Source organism: the organism of the source record quoted next, unplaced genomic scaffold (assembly GCF_019419815.1).
Source record: "Pyrus x bretschneideri cultivar Hongxiangsu unplaced genomic scaffold, Pyrus_bretschneideri_v1 Contig1, whole genome shotgun sequence".
Taxonomy (NCBI): domain Eukaryota; kingdom Viridiplantae; phylum Streptophyta; class Magnoliopsida; order Rosales; family Rosaceae; genus Pyrus; species Pyrus x bretschneideri.
The window spans coordinates 4,227,387-4,245,088 of NW_025999390.1; the positions used below are offsets into that span (position 1 = coordinate 4,227,387).

The window sequence follows — 17,702 nt, forward strand, 5'->3', positions numbered from 1 at the left end:
GTCACAAGCATAGAGCAAAGTTTGCAACTGTAAACCACATGTGACAAGCATAATTATCTGTTTAGCTACCTGATATCCTTCTCAATAAATATGTATACATACAAACCGCATTTGACAAAAACGCTATAAAAGAAACAAAATGGCCATCAACAATTTTTCCAGTCCATATATAAAAAATAAAATAAAATAAAATAAACCGCTTTAAGAGCCTTGAAAATTAAATAATGAATCATCATGCTTCCGATCTTTGACTGAAGCTATACGCACAGTAGTACTAGTAGTTTGTCTCACATTCTTTCTTGAAATAAGACGAAAATATAGGCCTCTCGGGTACGTTTTCTGAGTCAATTTCCAATGATAAAAGACTTGGTACGGCAGTGAGTCTTATAAGCTGTGAGTAATTGATGTTCATGTTGTTCAGAGGAATTATTGCATGTACTGCTTACTTTTCAACTTGGTAGTCCAAAGACTAATGCCAGTGACAGAATGGATTCTACATATTTTTGATGTTATAGGTCTCACTTCATGTGAAAAAAGTCGAGATGAAATCGGAAGTAAAAATAAAACGTTGGTGTCTCTTGTATTTATTGATTTATCACATTGATTTGTGCGATGTTGTTGGTCTCTAATGCAATGATGTGTTGTGCGTATCAAGTTTGGTAATACAAAATTCAAGGTAAAAGTTGAATTATTAAGTATGAGTAAGACTAGACGTACTAACTCTTTTTTATTGTTTTTGTAAAGTGCTGAGACCTATAAAATTTTGAGATCATATAGAATCGGCGGGATATCTAGCATCAGATCTTAACAATTTGCCTCATGTAGAATTCTTCTAGGCATGTCAAATGTTGAGTTTTACAATATGGTTGTGTTTAAAGATGCAGTCCGCATACCAAGTGTCAAATTGAGACCCTCCTGCAATCGGTCTGTCGATCTACAAAACCGTTGTTTGCTGCTTAAAACTGATCATTTCATTTCAAACAATCATTCATTGGTCCTTATTTACCACACACCAAACTGCTTGCTTTCTATTGGGTTTAAAAAAGATCGACAATGTTTCCCCTTGTTTTTCGGCTTGCACGGTTGCAACCCCATCATACTATAAGTAAGAACATCCACAATTCAACCAAAATTATCAGTCAATAAAAATTTTCATGTTTTCACATTACCATTTGAGGAAAAACTTCATACTTGACTAGATCGTACTAAATGAAAAAACTTTTTGACTAAAGGGTTAGAGGGTTACATACTGTCAGATATTCAAAGAGACATTTCACTAATCTATTCTTAACCATATCGATATTGTTCCAACTTAACCATCTATTACTAGGTGTTGAGTTTTATTACAAAATATATCAGTGTTTTTAAAAGTAGAACTATATACGTATATATTGTATTTTATTTTCTCAATTCTCTGACGTGGGACTTATATTCAACATATATTTGTTCTGCAACTCGGAAAGGTTATAGTACCCTTGCATTGGAACCGCAAGCTAAAACCTTCTTGAGGAGGGTGTAGAAGTCTTCTCAAAGAGGACTCTCTAGCCTTACAAGTAAGAGGGTTAGATAGTGTCAAATATTTGGAGAGACATGTCAATGATTCACTCTTAACCTCATTGATATTCTCCCAACTTAATCATCTATTACTAGGTGTTGAGTTTTATCACAAAAATATCTCAGTGTTATTAAAAGTAGAATCATACACGTATATATTGTATTTTATTTTCTCAAATCTCTTATGTGGGACATATTCAATAGATATTTGTTCCGCAACTCAGAGAGGTTATATCACCCTTGCGTTGGAACCACAAGCTAAAACCTTATTGAGGAAGGTGTAGACTCTAGCCTCACCCATGTAACTTACACGCTCGAATAGTCAAATACAATACAAATACGACTTATGAGTAAACTACTCAAATTTTCTTGTGTTATGCAAAGGTTTTTTTGTTTGTTGATCTAACCATATTTTAGCACGAGCACATCGTATGCATGTCGTAATCAGAACACTTTCGTTATCATAATTATAGCATAAAAAATTGTCCCGCAAAATTTGGAAATCGTTTAATCGATTATGTACGGAAGAGATAATTTAGTTTTGAAACCATTCATTAAGGTCTACAAAAGGTGATTAAATTTGTCTGTATAAAATTTATTAAACTAAACTTTTAAAAGGTCATTATATTCGCACATCAATTTACAAAAACCATACAAAAACAGTTGTCCAAACTTCACTTCCTCATTTTGTATTAACCCAGCCTCTCAGAGGTATAAGAACTTACCGGCGTCACCATGGTATATGATAAAACTGTCACCTCAAGAATAACAAAGCAATTCGTTCTAATTTCTAGAGTTTAAAAAGAGGGGAAAGCTACATCTGTTAGGGTGAAGGAAATTCATCCCGAATGTTGCAACGATGCTTTGTCCGTCCTCTAATGGAAAAAAGAATATGCTGTTCTCAATTTCGACCCGTGCAAAATGACTCTGTGTAGCTCCATTTTGCAAAGGTATTCAGTTGTCTGAATTTGTATACTCGCTTTAACATATGCACCAAGGTTAAAGAACGTGATGTCGAAAGAATGCTTCAGTCCAGAAAGAGTAGATCAGAGACCTCATGCCTAACTGGCTTGCTTTGGTCTGCAGCAGCACAACTCAGAAGTTCCGTGCTTCTTGCAATCTAGTGTGGATGTTGATTCAGCTACCTGAATCTGCCAGCCTCTTGGACAGTGAACTGAAAAAAGTGTAAGGAAGAACACCACTCCGTGAAACAAGATATATGATAAATGTTAGATACGCAGCCGTGCCACTGCAGACCACAAGAGCAAACAGCACTCCTCTGACTTCAGAAATGATGAAATCCAACAACAGATAGCCATTGATCACCATCACCAAAACAGCCACAGTCCATGCCACTTTCTGCAACATAGATCTTGTCAATGAAACGCTTTACTTAACTAGTATCACTCCAATTTTCAGATTACAAAAAGTAAATGTTTTTTTAGCGTGCAAAATGAGCTGCTGAAAACCATAGGATTAGATGTCTTCTCTTTAGAGTCCAAAAGAAATATGAAAGCTGAATTTGTGGATTTCAGAGCGATCCAAGATCCATATCAATCATGACTGCTTATTACTGAATAGATGGAGCAAAAACTATATAACGAAATGACTGTTCACTTAAAGCTATAAAGAGTACGGCCGAAAAGATAGAATAACGAAGTTAACAACATACCTCGAGAACAGGTCCAATCTTAAAGACCCCCATGACCTGCTCCTTGGACACCAAGGTAAGAAGTGGAATAAGAGCAAAAGGAATCTGAATCGACTGAAGGACATTGAGCCATTCATTCAAAACATCCAACGAAGCCTCAGATCTGTTAAAAATAATTGCTACAATTATAGTAGGCACAATTGCAAAACTCCGTGTGATCAATGCCCTCAGCCACTTCTTCAAACGGAGATTAAGGAATCCTCCCATTATAAACTGCCCAGCATACGTCCCCGTAATTGTGCTACTTTGTCCAGCCGCCAATAACCCAATACCCCAGATATAAAGAATCGGATAAAGCCCTCCTCCATACTTCTCCTGAAGAAATTGACCTGCATTTACTAGTCCTATACTGTCCGCTTGTTTCGTACCATAGAATCCCTTCGCAAAAACAGTGGTGACAAACAAATTGATCATGAAGGAGATCAAAAGTGCAATTGATGACTCAATTGAGTAGTAGTTTAGTGCCTCTTGAACCCGTCCTTTCTTGTTCGGATCAATATTTCTTGACTGCACCAGAGCAGAATGCAAAAATACATTGTGTGGCATAATGACACAACCCACAACTCCCACAGCCTGCCGAATTGTTTTCGAGCTAAGTCTTGGAACCACAATACCTGCGAGGAGGAGGCAGTGGATCAACACATATCAGTACACCCCATAGTATTATAGTTTACTAATTTCAACATGTACTTTGCATAATAAAGTACAATTTTACCCATTAAAAGTTCTTTCCCACTCGGTTTTGTGTCAACAAACATCCAGGCAAACGATAAACCCATAGTTGCTATGAGAACTGCAAACACAGCTTCCAACTTCCTCACCCCATAGTTCTCAAGAAATAAAAAGATGAAACTGTTGCACAAAAGAGAAAACACAAAACCCTAGTTAACAGAATTATCCCTACATGGCCAAAACCAGCCAACTCCCATACCCATTCACCATAAAAAAAGATATGAACTTGTCAATTGAAACATAAATTTACCACGAAACACTAAGAAATCTTTCATATATCTGCAATTTTCACTGATAAGTAATTGAATTCTTCGAAACCATGAATCACCAACCCCTACTCATTGTAATTAAGTTGAATTTTCATCAAAAAGTTGAGTTTTAATTGTGAGAGAATATTAAAGCCAACCAACTGGAATTTAACTCGATTCCAAATTTCCAATCCAATGCCACTTGATCAGCTCATTGTCCCAATAAACAGCATAAGTTCTTTTCAATCAATAGAAAATTAGCTACAAGATTAAAGATTCAACCAAAAGTCAAGCTGAAAAATCACTACCCCACTTAATGACCCGCTTATTTCAACATAATTAAGTAAAGAAAACCCAAAATACAAAAACAAATCAACAAGCATTTGACAATTAGAGATAACAAAAATCCCAAATCAAGAGTTAAAACGAGATTAACATAAGTAATTACTAAATACCAACCAATCCAACGCCGTAATCAGAACTCCAGCCCATAGTGGCAAGAACCCATGGCTCAGAATCTGAATCGCAATGGCGCTCCCAATGACCTCCTGAATATCCGCCCCAATCAACGCCAGCTCCGCCATGAACCAGAGCACCAACCCAGCCCATTTCGGATACTCCTCCCTGCAAAGCTCCGCCAAGTGCCGACCCGTCGCGACCCCGACCCGGGCGGAGAGCAGCTGGACCAGGAGCCCCATGGCGGTGGCCCACATTAAAAGCCAGAGCAGCGAGTACCCGGCAATTGCGCCCGACTGGAGATCCCCTTCTAAATTGCCCGGATCTAGAAATGCTATGCTCATCAGAAAACCCGGACCGGTGAACAGCCACAGCTTCTTCCACGAAAAAGGCGGGACCGCCGTGGAATCGTCGTCAACGGCGTCGTCGACGATCAGGATCTTCTCCCGCGCCTCGAAGGCCACCTCCTCCTCGCCGTCGTCCCATGTCGACGACGATGACAGCGAGAGCGACTGCGGCTGCAGCAGGCGGTTAGCTTCGTCGTCGTCGACGTCGTCTCGCAGCTTCAACGACTCGTCGTCGTGTTCGCGCAATTGGGCGCTCATGGTTTTTGTTCGTTAGTCGTCAACCGAAACGGAAACGCTTCCGTACCGGCGTTTTTTTATTTTATTTTATTTTATTTTTGGGTTTTATTATTGAGTTGGGATGGACTGTTGGGGACAGTGTTGGATTTGCGGCCCGACTGTGAGACGGGTCGGATTTTGTGGCTTGTGGAGTTGAACAGTCGCTTTTTGACGTGGAAAAGAGAATATTTTGTTTTTCTGGCCATTAGGAGGTTGACACGTGTAGTCATGGAAGTTTCTCTTTACCTTTGCCGTTTGGGAGCAAGCAAGGGATCAACTTAATTTTTGTTTCTTGCACTTCATGGACGACGAAGTTCAGAATGATGAAATTTAAAGTTTATGTTTATAAAAGACATATTATATAGATAAGTGATACTGATCGATAACAAACTAAATAAACCTCAGCGCTTTTAATAAAGAAGGCATTTCCCATAAAATTAATCTTCATTATTGCACCCTCATTGGGGGTTCTTTCTTCTCAAGGAAGACAGAAGAATTTATACACAACTCTGCAAGTGATTGAAATTTTCAAAAACATGAGGCAATCACCATTCGAGTTCACTAGACAGCTTCTTCTCCATGCTCCAGTGTTTGCTGGTAAATAAACTGCACCCGAATCGCTCTCTTCCACGCGGTTTGATCCGAAAAAGAAAATCTCCGTGTGTTTATTGAACAGTAAGGCAGTGGATTTTTGCATATAAGTTAGAGTTTAATGGCACTCATTCTGTACATATACAACTATTCTCTTTCCACACCCAAAAAATAAGATCCTCTCAATCACACTAATCACAAAACTTCACAGACCTTGGCTTCAGGGGTTGAACAATTTTCTCACTTTGTGAATCAGCCTTCTGCACATTGGACACACCTTATTCTCCCCGTCCATGATCCTGCAAGATTCATTTCGGTAAAAACCTACATGTGTGAAAGAAGAATACGAAAGTGAGCGGTGTATCTATATCGGTGTATATATGTACCTTTGAGCACAGTCATAGCAAGTGGCACAATGACCACAAGGAACGAAGAAGGAATTGCGCTGCTCGTCGTAACAGATTACGCATAATTTTTCGTCGTATAATTCCTCCGAGGAGCTACTAGAAGCTCCTGAATCTTCATCTTCTTCATTTGTCCCGTATGTCTGTCGAAGAATCGTCTTCTGCGGCACTATAGGGTAAGTCTCGTTAACTTCTTCCACTGCTGTTTCAACTAAAGTACGATCCTCACCATCACAGGCTCCAAGGTATTTCAGTATCAGAAAAATAACCACCACAATAAACCCTGAAAGTTGGACATAAATAAATGATTGAAGCAATTACAAATTACTGAAAAAAATACTGAAAGCTCAACAGAACTGAGGTCTATTTCTGATTTCGTACCTAAAATCGCAATGTAGGTTACTACGCGAGCCACAAATGAAAGCTCGATGTACCATTCACCAAGATCTCCCTGCAGCAACTTTGTTGGTTACGTTGGCACAAAATTAGTAACAATTTGAGACAATGTATGAGATCTGGCCTTACATTGTTAGGTGTTGTTAGTATGACATAGTGAGTATTGGGGAATACGAGGCTGAGCCGGCAAGACCCCTTCGTTGTTGAACAGACGTCCTTAGCTTTCGTAACATCATACATCGTTGATGAAACACTTACATTCACTAATGCAATTAGGCTCCTGGGATCTGTGTTTATGAATTCAAGGTAGTACTTGTCATCTTCCTCAATATTGTACTCAGCTTCTTTACCTGAACAAAAAACGCTTATGATGATCATTTTGCACATAAACTTTGTGATCAGTGTTTTCAGGCTACTCGAATACGTTTTTTCACTTTCTGAAATCTAATTGTGCAACAATAGTTTCAAAAATGAAAAATCTGTTACCGATTTTGGGTTCATTGAGGGCGAGGCTGTCCTGAGAACTTGTTTGTTCCGGCTGCAATATTTCGACGTTTTGTTCCCCTGTCAAAACGTGCATTGCATTTGTTTTATGATGAGTCTAAAATGTAATCAAGCTGCAAACAACAAACGATATTTTCTTACGGAAGCATGACAGTTTTCATTAAATTTGCTCACCAAATGACGTTTCCTTTTATTTAAATTTGGGTTCATAATGTAACCGAAACAGAAAATTTTGGGTTCATAGTAAAATGCTGACATGTGTATTGATGCAGTCTTTGGAGAACAAATTTGACGAACAAAATTGGTCAAGAAAATAAATTGCAAATTGAAAAATTACCTTTAAGCATAACAACTTGTAGTTGATTTAAGATAGTAGCATGAGCTTCCAATTTCATGGACAAACTTGAACCCTTGTTCAACCAGAAGGAAAATCCCTGAACACAAAATTTCAACCTCTCTGGAGATCCAAATCAATAATTTGGAGGGAAAATGCAGAATTTGGGAAAAATCCAAAACCCTAAAGCAAACGGTTTGATTTAAAATAAAATGTAAATTTTCAGTTCCTACCTTGCGATTGTATGATCCAAGAATCAAGTAATCGTGCACGCTCCAATTTGATTGGGGGTTCAATTTAGGCTCCTCCGAGAAAGCGTAGAGAGAAACCCCTTTCCTGTCAACGTCTCTCACTTCAACATGTTTGACAAACACGGCACTAGCCTTCATCAATCGCGACGAGCTCGGCCCAAGTTCCATCCGGCGGTCGCCATAGTACCCGTATCGGAGACTCACCGAAACTGCCAAAAAACAAGTGAAATGCTTTGTTGAGATGGAAGGGTTAGCGGAGGAAAACTGGTACTGAAGATAAAAAATTTCTGTGTACATGCCACATATCCAGAGGGTCAGAGGAGTGAGGAGTCGAGCCCAAGTCTCTTGGCACCGCTGAGGCCTGGCCGGAGGCGTCGGGTGGGCCCACATCGAGCGGTACATGGCTGCGAAGAAGGATGGCGTGGTAGCAGAGAGAGGTAGGGAGAGAGGGGGAGGTGTGAGAGGAAATTGTTGTTCTGCTGGAGGAGAGGAGAGGAACCCTTGGGGGATTGGTGGGAAGAAGACCAGTAGCTTTACGTTTGGTAGTTGGTTCTTCCATAAGCTCAACTAACCGTTTTTTGAAGTGGTGGGCGCAAACTTTGAATGGCAAGTTTTATGAACGTTAGGTGTTAATTTCTGTTTTGGGCAATCTTGTACTTGTAAGTTGTAACTCGAGACATATTTCTCACTTCTCATCGTGTGTTTAATATAAGAATCTTAAAAGTGAACATTTTTTTTATTGTTTGAAAAACAATAAGATAATTACATTAGATTCATTTAAATCGACATTTTATATAATGAAAAATACTGATATAGCCAACGATTTTGTTGATTAATTGTTTTTATAAAGGTGGTGTAGCTGTCTATCATTTATTGAAATCTTAAGCATTGAATCTCTAGGTTCGATAATGAGCATTGAATCTCCAAATCGATCCCCAACATCGGGTCCTCAAGCTTGGGTCCGAACTCTAAGTTCTCGGCTCAAGATCATGACACAATGAAAAATCTCTCACCAAACTATTGAGTCTTTTCTCAGGATGCCGTCCGACGCTGGAATTGAAGGCGCTGTTTGTGTTTTTGAATTGAAGGCGCTGTTTTTGTTTTTATGTACATTGGATGTCTTTGTATGGTCTATTTAAAATTATTCAAGCAGCTGTCTTGTTCGATACCATCGCTACAATTTTGTACGCTTCCCTTTCATCTCTATCAATGCTAATCAGTGACTAAAATTCAAGATAAAGTAAGATTAACTTTTCATGAACTAATAAGATACTAAGATATTGATCTTATATTAACAAGAAAAAACAGCTCCAGCATCTCAACATATCAATGGAAACTTCATTCTTCTTCTCCTTCCACCTTTTGCTCTTCATTTTCTTTCTTTTTCTCAAAAACTATTTGCAGAAAATTAACCAAAAACTCCCACCAAGCCCTTCTCTTTGTTTCCCCGTCGTAGGCCATCTCTACCTCTTCAAAAAACCCCTCCACAGAACACTTGCTGAACTCTCCAACAAACATGGACCAATCACATACCTCCGATTCGGCTCCCGCCCTGTCCTCCTCGTATCCTCACCTTCGGCGGCTGAGGAATGCTTCACCAAAAACGACATCGCTTTTGCTAACCGCCCGAAGCTGCTTGCCGGAAAACACCTCGGATACAACTACACCACCCTCGCCTGGGCCTCTTATATTGGAGTTTGAGACCCTCTTGTCCCACATTGGTCAACAGTATTTTTTCACTAGCCTTTATATAGACTTATTCTCTTTTCTTAGTAATTAGAACTTGGACCATTTGGAAATGAATTGAAGGCTTGGACCATTAAAATATACAGCTATTAGAAAGAGTTGTGTGCTTTCAAATACACTGAACAGGTATTTGAAAGGCTGCTGAAACAGCCTATATATTTGCAATCACATTATCCAAGTGAGTATGAGTATGATCTTTTCTTCCCTGAAACAAAATTTCCAGAGAGTAAACACACAAAGCAATTCGCTAGAGTTCTATAATCCAGGTTGTAGAATTAGGTAGTTGTATCCTGGTCGAGCAGACGTTGTAGAACCACAAGCACAAGAGTGAGACGAAAATACTGTTCGAATGACATAGCGTAAGCACAAGAGTAAGACGAAAATACTGTTCGAAGGACATAACTTTTACGCTAGCCTCTACCTTCTGTGATCAAGTTAGTATCATTGATATTTTTATATTAGTTTATGTATTTATTGTATAATTTCATTCTGCACATCAAGTATATTTGGTTAATAAAATATTAAAATTTCAAGTTTTGTTTGATTCTGTTATTTTTTGTTTATTTCTAAATTGTTCTCCAACATCTTACGGCTCCCACTGGCGCAACTTGAGACGCATAGCGTCCCTGGAGTTATTGTCATCTAATCGAGTTCAGATACTTTCTAGCATCCGTCTCGATGAAGTCAGGTCCTTGATTTCCCGGCTCTTTCGAGGCGCGAAAGGCGGCAGCGAATTCAGAGTTTGGACATGAAGTCGGCGTTTTTCGAGCTGACTCTTAATGTTCTGATGAGGATGGTTGCGGGAAAGCGGTGCCATGGGGAAAATGTGGCGGACTTAGAGGAGATTATTGCTGAGAACTTTCGGTTGAGTGGCGCTACCAATCTTGGAGATTTTCTGCCGGTTTTGAAGTATGTGGGGGTAAGTGGCCTTGAGAAGAAATTGATGACACTCCACAAGAAAATGGAAAAATTCATGCAAGATTTGATCCAAGAGCGCAGAGAAAAGCAGAGTGGCTCTGTTTCTGAACAAAGGAGCAAGTCCATGGTGGACGTCTTGCTTGCTCTGCAAGAAACTGAACCGGAATATTATACTGATGAGATCGTAATAGGCATGATGCAAGTAAGCTCTCTCAACAAAAAAAAAAAAAAAATCTTTGAATTTAAAGAACAATTGCAGTAATTTTCTGCTTAAAGATAATGAATTGTTTAATTGGTTTGGACGAAGATAACGTCCAATATTTGTTGTGTTATAATGCATCCAAGTTGCATTAAGGACTTGCCTGCACCAGGTACGCCGTTGTAGTGCAATATTCTAAATCAATAGCACAATGTAATGTGTTTTAACTATTGCACATGAAAGTTTGTTATTGGTTCATAATACCGTCACAGTCGCATAACCAGTGTAGTTAAGTAAGTCTCTCTCCAAGCTACAATATAAAATTTAAGACAAAAACTACTAGTGTCAGCAAGTCTTACAAGGACTTGAGTTTGAGAGAGTCTAAACAGAGATCTTCAGTTTCCTAAACTCCTAATTAGACTGCTTGACCAAAACATGTATACACAATTGTACCCAGGTCATGTTAGCAGCAGGGACAGACACCTCATCTGGAACCATGGAATGGGCTCTATCACTTTTGCTCAACAACCCAGAAGCCCTAGCAAAAACTCAGACTGAAATGGATATCCACATTGGGCAATGCAGGGTACTTGAGGAGTCCGACCTCGCCAAGCTTCCGTATCTCCACGGCATCATCAATGAAACCCTCCGGATGTACCCAGCAGGCCCTTTGCTTGCCCCACACGAGTCATTCGAGGACTGCACAGTGGGGGGTTTCCACGTTCCACGTGGCACGATGTTGCTGATGAACTTATGGGCCATACAGAACAATCCAAAGCTGTGGGCACAGCCTGGACAATTTAAACCAGAGAGGTTTGTGAATGGACAAGGGGAAAGAGATGGTTTTGGGTTGTTGCCGTTTGGGACCGGGAGGAGGGGCTGCCCTGGGGAAGGGTTAGCAATGAGGATGGTTGGACTTGCCTTAGGGTCTCTGATTCAGTGTTTTGAATGGGAGAGGATTGGGGAGGAGATGGTGGACATGACTGAAGGGCCTGGACTCACCACGCCTGAAGCTCTCCCTTTAATTGCAAACACGCCGAAAAATGCTTGCCCTGCTTTCTCAACTCTAAGAATACCCAGTGGACCTTTTTGGTGGTTGTTTCATATCTGTCTTCTTCATAAGCATTTGGATGGTACAGTAGATAGGGTTTTTAACGCAAATGATTCTTGCGTGGATGGTGAAATACACGACTTTGTTATCGTGCTTTACAATTCACACAGCACGTCAATGTCATCACGACTGCTAAATTTTGTTAAGGATGTGATATTCATGTACTCATTTTTACTTCTGACATACTTTTTCAATTTTCAACTATTTGATCAGATGAATTGAATAATATCAAATGACATAAATTAACAAAGGATGTGTGAGAAGTAAAAAAATGATGTGTGGATAGCACGCACCTTTTGTTAAAAGAGATGTGTGGATAGAGCACCCATTTTGTGTGATGATATCGCACACATCTGGAGCCACAAGATGTCGGTTGTGCCTAGCTTCTACTAATTGTGTCTAGCTTCTACTAATCTAATGCATACATTCAAATCAATGAATTAAACAATAAGATACAATTACGCACAAATAATATGACTATTTACAGAATTCATATTATATTCCATTACAATTATCATTATCACGTGATAAATTAATGACATTAAAGAATTTCACCATAAAGTAGGGTTGCTTGTTCGATGCCATAACTAGATTTCAACATCTCTCTTCCATCTTATTTTTCAACAACTAATAAGATTTTTTTTTTTTTTTCAAGTGGGGTTGCTTGTTCGATGCCATCACTAGATTTCAACATCTGTCTTCCATCTTACTTTTCAACAACTAATAAGAAATTTGACTAATTTTTCATATAATCCTTGAAATGTTAAACAATCAATATATTATAGAAAAATGAAACTTCAAACATAACTGTTAAAAGAAAGGTGTGGATAGAGCACCCTTATCTTAAGAAGTACACACAGCTTGCAGACAACAGCATATCAATGGAAACTTCGTTCTTCTTCTTCTTCTACTTTTTGCTTTTCATTTTCTTTCTTTTCCTCAAAAACTATTTGCAGAAAATTAACAAAAAACTCCCACCAAGCCCCTCTCTTTGTTTCCCAGTCATAGGCCATCTCTACCTCTTCAAAAAACCCCTCCACAGAACACTTGCCAAACTCTCCAACAAACATGGACCAATATCATATCTCCGATTCGGCTCCCGCCCGGTCCTCCTCGTATCTTCACCGTCCGCGGCTAAGGAATGCTTCACCAAAAACGACATCACTTTTGCCAACCGCCCTAAGTTCCTCGCAGGAAAACACCTCGGATACAACTACACCTCCCTCACCTGGGCCTCCTACGGCTCCCACTGGCGCAACTTGCGACGCATAACCTCCCTCGAGTTATTGTCGTCCAACCGCCTTCAGATGTTTCACGGTATCCGTGCAGATGAAGTTAGGTCGTTGATTTGCCTGCTTTTCCGAGGTTCTAACGGCCGTGAATTTCAGAGTTTCGAGATGAAGTCAACGTTTTTTGAGCTGACACTTAATGTTGTGATGAGGATGATTGCCGGAAAGCGGTACTATGGCGAGCATATGGCGGATTTGGAGCAAGCAAAGCGGTTTAAACAGATCGTGACGGAAAGCTTTGAGCTTAGCGGGGTTACGAATATCGGAGATTTTGTGCCTGTTTTGAAGTATTTGGGAGTAACGGGGCTTGAGAAGAAGTTGGTGATATTGCAGAAGAAAAGGGATGGATTCATGCAAGATTTGATAGAAGAACATAGAAAATTGCAGAGTGGATCTGTTTCTGAACAGAGGAGGAAGACAATGGTGGAAGTTTTGCTTTCCCTGCAAGAAACTGAACCCGAATATTATACAGATGAGATCATAAGAGGCATCATGCAAGTAAGTTCTCTTGTCCAAAATTTTTGAACTGCAGAATCAGATGCATTAAGTTTGTGCTTAAAGATAATGTTTTTTTAGTTTGTTTGGGTGAATACAATGTTCAACTAAATCTAAGAAATATAATAATAGAAATTTAGTTTGTTTGGGTGAATACAATGTTCAACTAGATCTAAGAAATATAAAAAATAGAAATTTAGTTTTGGTCAATAAATACTGAGTAGTGCTATTCACACATATGTTTACTTCTCATGTACTTCTCTTAATTTTTAGTCATCAGATCAAATAAATTGAAAAAAAAATCAATGACAAAAAAATTACAAGAGTGTGTGCAGGAATAATGTAAAGTTTAGTTAGTGTATATTTTATTGTTTAACATCTGGATATCTCAAATTTAACTAAGGTCAATGCCCCACTTTTTATGTAGTTAAAACTTATTTTTCAAATAAAAAAAATGAGAATGTCACTCTAACAGTATTTTAAATACGTTACGCAATGTAGTATGTTTTAATTTTTTTTACGTAACACTTTGTGATCATCTTGTTATGAAACAACAATGATATTGACATTCTTGTCGCGAAGAAGTCCTTCTCGCATATTAGACCGCTCCACCAAACCAGTTAGGTATATATGCTAGTTCACACTTCATAATCTGAAATAAACCTTATGGCTTAAGACTTTTTGCGCAATTCCACCCACAGGTCATGTTATCGGCAGCGACAGACACCTCATCAGGAACCATGGAATGGGCTCTATCCCTTTTGCTCAACAACCCAGAAGCCCTTGCAAAAGCCCAGGCTGAAATTGATATCCACATTGGACAAAGCTGCAGGCTTGTTGAGGAATCAGACCTTCCCAAGTTACCCCATCTCCAAGGCATCATAAACGAAACCCTCCGAATGTACCCAGCAGGCCCACTGCTAGTCCCCCACGAATCATCAGATGACTGCTCTGTGGGCGGCTTCCACGTCCCACGTGGAACCATGTTGTTAGTGAACATATGGGCCATACAACATCATCCAAAGTTGTGGGCACAACCTGACCAATTTAAGCCAGAGAGGTTCCAAAACCTGCAAGAGGCAAGAGATGGTTTTGTTTGGTTGCCATTTGGGGCGGGGAGGAGGGGCTGCCCCGGGGAAGGCTTAGCGACTCGGATAGTCGGGCTGGCTCTAGGATCATTGATTCAGTGTTTTGATTGGGAGAGAGTTGGCGAGGAAATGGTGGACATGAGTGAAGGTACTGGTCTCAGCATGCCTAGAGCTCACCCATTACTCGCAAAGTGTAGGCCACGCCCAAAAATGCTTGCCCTGCTATCTCAACTCTAAATGGGCCAATGCATGTTTTCGTACCCCGTTCTCTAATAACAACCGATATTCCAAAATATAGAAGCCATGTCCATCATGTGAAAGCTTTCTTAACCTAAATCCCCTTCTATTGGGATTTAGGTTTTGTTTTGAGTTGTCATCTTTTATTTACAATATCAGTCTTTTGTCTATGCTAAGAAAAAAAGATGATATTCTAACCAAAATCTTCGTTCACATAAAAAACAAAAGCAAAGACAATTCCATATAGAAATTAAACTTTTATTATACATATAAGAAAAAACTAAAATCACATCAAACCTTTTATAAATTCCTCCATTAATTAGCTCATGGGTTGAAATTTGAAACAATTCAGCAGAAGATTTGATCTCAGTGAAAAATATCCGTAAAAAAATCTCGAATCTCACAATATTGTAACTTATGAAACCTGCAGCCCAAAATCTCATAATATTGTATTTTTTGAATTATGAAACCTGCAACCCAAACAGCTCTCGGTGTAGTTAGCTGTTGCATTATTGTCCTGCTAAGTGTTAGTGGCAGAAAAATAGATACGGCGAGATGATGCTGGAAGGAGGAAGAGGTCCGAAGGCTTCTTGATGAAAATGAGGCTCAAGCTATCCTGGTGCAGAGTTTTTATGGGTGTCGAGATAAATTAGTATGGCACTATACTAAACATGGTCGATATTCGGTTAAAAGTGGATATGAGTTGGCACAAAGTATGGAGAGGAATGGGGAATTGGGGAGACGGGGAGATGGGGAATCAAGCACTTAAGGTGTCCGAGATAAGGTGTGGAATGATATTGTTCAGATCAAAATTGTCCTTATACACTCGTTCGAAACCTCGGGTGTACGATAAAGTGAATCCTGATTGACAAGGACGACGACCTGATGATCGTGAAGCTGTTCAGCTGTTGGATGATCAAATCACGGACCACCGTCTCACTGGAAATCTGCCGAAATGCCAATGAGTAAGGGTTGGTGAGGTTGGAAACGGTGGAACCGCGGAAGTAGAAGATCGGTAAGCGTGGGTGGAAGACGAAAAGAAGGCGGAGAGGAGAGGAGGCTGCCAAGTCGGATCCCCGAAAGAAGTGATGCTAGATTTCTCCATCACGTAGACGTAGTCAATCTTAATCGTCCTCAGGGAATGGTGGTTTTCCACACTCTCTCTCTCGTTTTCAGCACATGCATATTTATCACTGCAACTCAGTCTTAAACCATCACTTCATAATTGTAATGGCATACTGACAACCATGCAAATACATATAAATACACAATCATACACGCAATTGCCCAGTGTACCTTTATAAAGCTAACTTTATGTTGCCTTTAACCTTAATCACTGGATACTAGCTTTTCAAGCTTCCTACGTACTCATACGAAACCAACATGCTCTTTGGAACATAAGTCAGTTGTACCAATATATATTATAAACTGAATCAACATGGAATTAATTATTTACAATAACGACAGGGAAAATAAGATAAGCCAAGCATCACCATAGGGAAAATAAGATAAGCCGCATCAGGTCCAGATGCTATCAAAATTACGTAGCAGCGCTTTCTTTACTCCCACATTTCAGTTGATTCAAAACCATCATGCACACCAATGTTTGCAACGTGGGCATCCTTATCATACACTTCCACATTTCAATAGCCGTAAAAATGTTATACCCTAAAAGATCTCAAACCATTCACGCATTCCTCTCTTTGGAAAAGAATATTGACATGTGTTGAGTTTTAAATTCATAATTTACACAATCCAATGTTGGAGAACAATTCACTTTGGTGAAAAACATATGTACACAAGTTGATACTACAAGGTTATACTTTATACATATATTTGTGTCTTTGCATTTGTTCATCTCAAGCTTAAGCAATGTAGGGCAACACATTCCTTATTTAAACACATAATATGTCAATTTTGCTTCATGTTTGCAGAACTCGAGAATTTTAATCCATATTGATTATTTCCCACAACAACCAATAATATGGCTATTCAATTCAGTTAATATATATTTACTATACATTATCATAGAGCACAGCAGGCTAAGAAAATGATTTACATAAATTTACTTTACCTGTTCAAATGGAAATCAAAGGCAACAGACTTACCCATGTAAGGGTTATGTCAGGCATCAATCACATATAGAAATAACATGTATGATTCTTACTCCCATAGATGAATCAATTACATGCACTACAAACCAATATCAGGTATTTCTATTTTTCCTTTCATTTACTCACACACATACAATTTTTGAGCGATTGATAACTTGATAATAAGAAAACTAAGGCGTTTTGGATCAGATTAAACCAAAATAGTGATAGGTTGATTCCATCAAAATTCAGATGCCAATCAGATTAAATCACTCATAAATACATCAAAATTTAGTGATTCTCACAATCTGGTGCGCTTGGGTGTACGCAACCTCTACACCCATCAAGAAGAGCCTTTGCCTTTCCTTTTCTTGCAATGAATAAAAATTTGGTTGTCGAAGACATGAAGAACTTGAAACAACCATTAGTGATTGTTAAATGCATGTTTATATCATACATTTGGGCAAGAGATATAAACTGTCATTGACCTTCATTGTATAGCCATCATTCAAGAATCTTATCATGCATTTATTACAAGTCTTTGGACAAGAATATGGCATGACCTACATGAACAGACCAGTTACCTTTTAGAAATAACCCAAGGGTCCCCTCACTGTGCCTCCGAAGATCATCTATCCATGTAGAGTATGGATATGAAATTGCATTCAACTGAACTCATTCCAACAATTGTGTAGATGAAGAACTAGTGTTGAGAGGAGACC

At 39.1% G+C, this 17,702-nt stretch overlaps 3 protein-coding genes and 1 pseudogene across 4 annotated transcripts; 2 read left to right on the forward strand and 2 right to left on the reverse strand.

Moving 5' to 3' along the window:
- Positions 1-2,691: 2,691 nt before the first annotated feature.
- LOC103950751 (metal transporter Nramp2) lies at positions 2,692-5,407 on the reverse strand. Its single transcript, XM_009361986.3, has 4 exons — positions 4,705-5,407; positions 3,981-4,117; positions 3,227-3,879; positions 2,692-2,913 (listed from the first exon to the last, which is right to left on the reverse strand). Exons 1-4 carry the CDS (start codon positions 5,304-5,306, stop codon positions 2,692-2,694), a joined length of 1,614 nt encoding a protein of 537 aa, XP_009360261.2. The 5' UTR covers positions 5,307-5,407.
- Positions 5,408-5,749: 342 nt separating this feature from the next.
- LOC103950736 (E3 ubiquitin-protein ligase APD2) lies at positions 5,750-8,317 on the reverse strand. 2 transcript variants are annotated; one of them, XM_009361974.2, is made up of 8 exons: positions 8,104-8,317; positions 7,787-8,013; positions 7,557-7,653; positions 7,202-7,279; positions 6,845-7,065; positions 6,701-6,770; positions 6,302-6,602; positions 5,750-6,214 (listed from the first exon to the last, which is right to left on the reverse strand). In XM_009361974.2, the coding sequence occupies exons 1-8, from the start codon at positions 8,204-8,206 to the stop codon at positions 6,136-6,138; spliced, it is 1,176 nt and encodes a 391-aa protein (XP_009360249.2). In that variant the 5' UTR covers positions 8,207-8,317; the 3' UTR covers positions 5,750-6,135. The 2 variants fall into 2 exon arrangements, with proteins under 2 accessions (XP_009360249.2, XP_048436406.1); XM_048580449.1 differs by having other exon boundaries at positions 8,100-8,258.
- Positions 8,318-9,113: 796 nt separating this feature from the next.
- Positions 9,114-11,870, forward strand: LOC103950725 (annotated as a pseudogene).
- Positions 11,871-12,611: 741 nt separating this feature from the next.
- Positions 12,612-15,057, forward strand: LOC103950720 (cytochrome P450 81Q32-like). The gene is made up of 2 exons (XM_009361947.3): positions 12,612-13,565; positions 14,264-15,057. The coding sequence occupies exons 1-2, from the start codon at positions 12,660-12,662 to the stop codon at positions 14,885-14,887; spliced, it is 1,530 nt and encodes a 509-aa protein (XP_009360222.2). The 5' UTR covers positions 12,612-12,659; the 3' UTR covers positions 14,888-15,057.
- The last annotated feature ends 2,645 nt before the right edge of the window (positions 15,058-17,702 follow it).

Coding starts and splice junctions, on each gene's coding strand:
- LOC103950751 (XM_009361986.3), bottom strand. CDS start 5,306: ATGAGCGCCCAATTGCGCGAACACGACGACGAGTCGTTGAAGCTGCGA. Junction 4,118..4,704: donor CTGATTACGGCGTTGGATTG/GTTGGTATTTAG, acceptor TTTGTGCAACAG/TTTCATCTTTTTATTTCTTG. Junction 2,914..3,226: donor AGATTGGACCTGTTCTCGAG/GTATGTTGTTAA, acceptor TCTATGTTGCAG/AAAGTGGCATGGACTGTGGC.
- LOC103950736 (XM_009361974.2), bottom strand. CDS start 8,206: ATGTACCGCTCGATGTGGGCCCACCCGACGCCTCCGGCCAGGCCTCAG. Junction 7,066..7,201: donor CCTCAATGAACCCAAAATCG/GTAACAGATTTT, acceptor TTTTTTGTTCAG/GTAAAGAAGCTGAGTACAAT. Junction 6,215..6,301: donor TGCTATGACTGTGCTCAAAG/GTACATATATAC, acceptor TGAATCTTGCAG/GATCATGGACGGGGAGAATA.
- LOC103950720 (XM_009361947.3), top strand. CDS start 12,660: ATGGAAACTTCGTTCTTCTTCTTCTTCTACTTTTTGCTTTTCATTTTC. Junction 13,566..14,263: donor TCATAAGAGGCATCATGCAA/GTAAGTTCTCTT, acceptor TTCCACCCACAG/GTCATGTTATCGGCAGCGAC.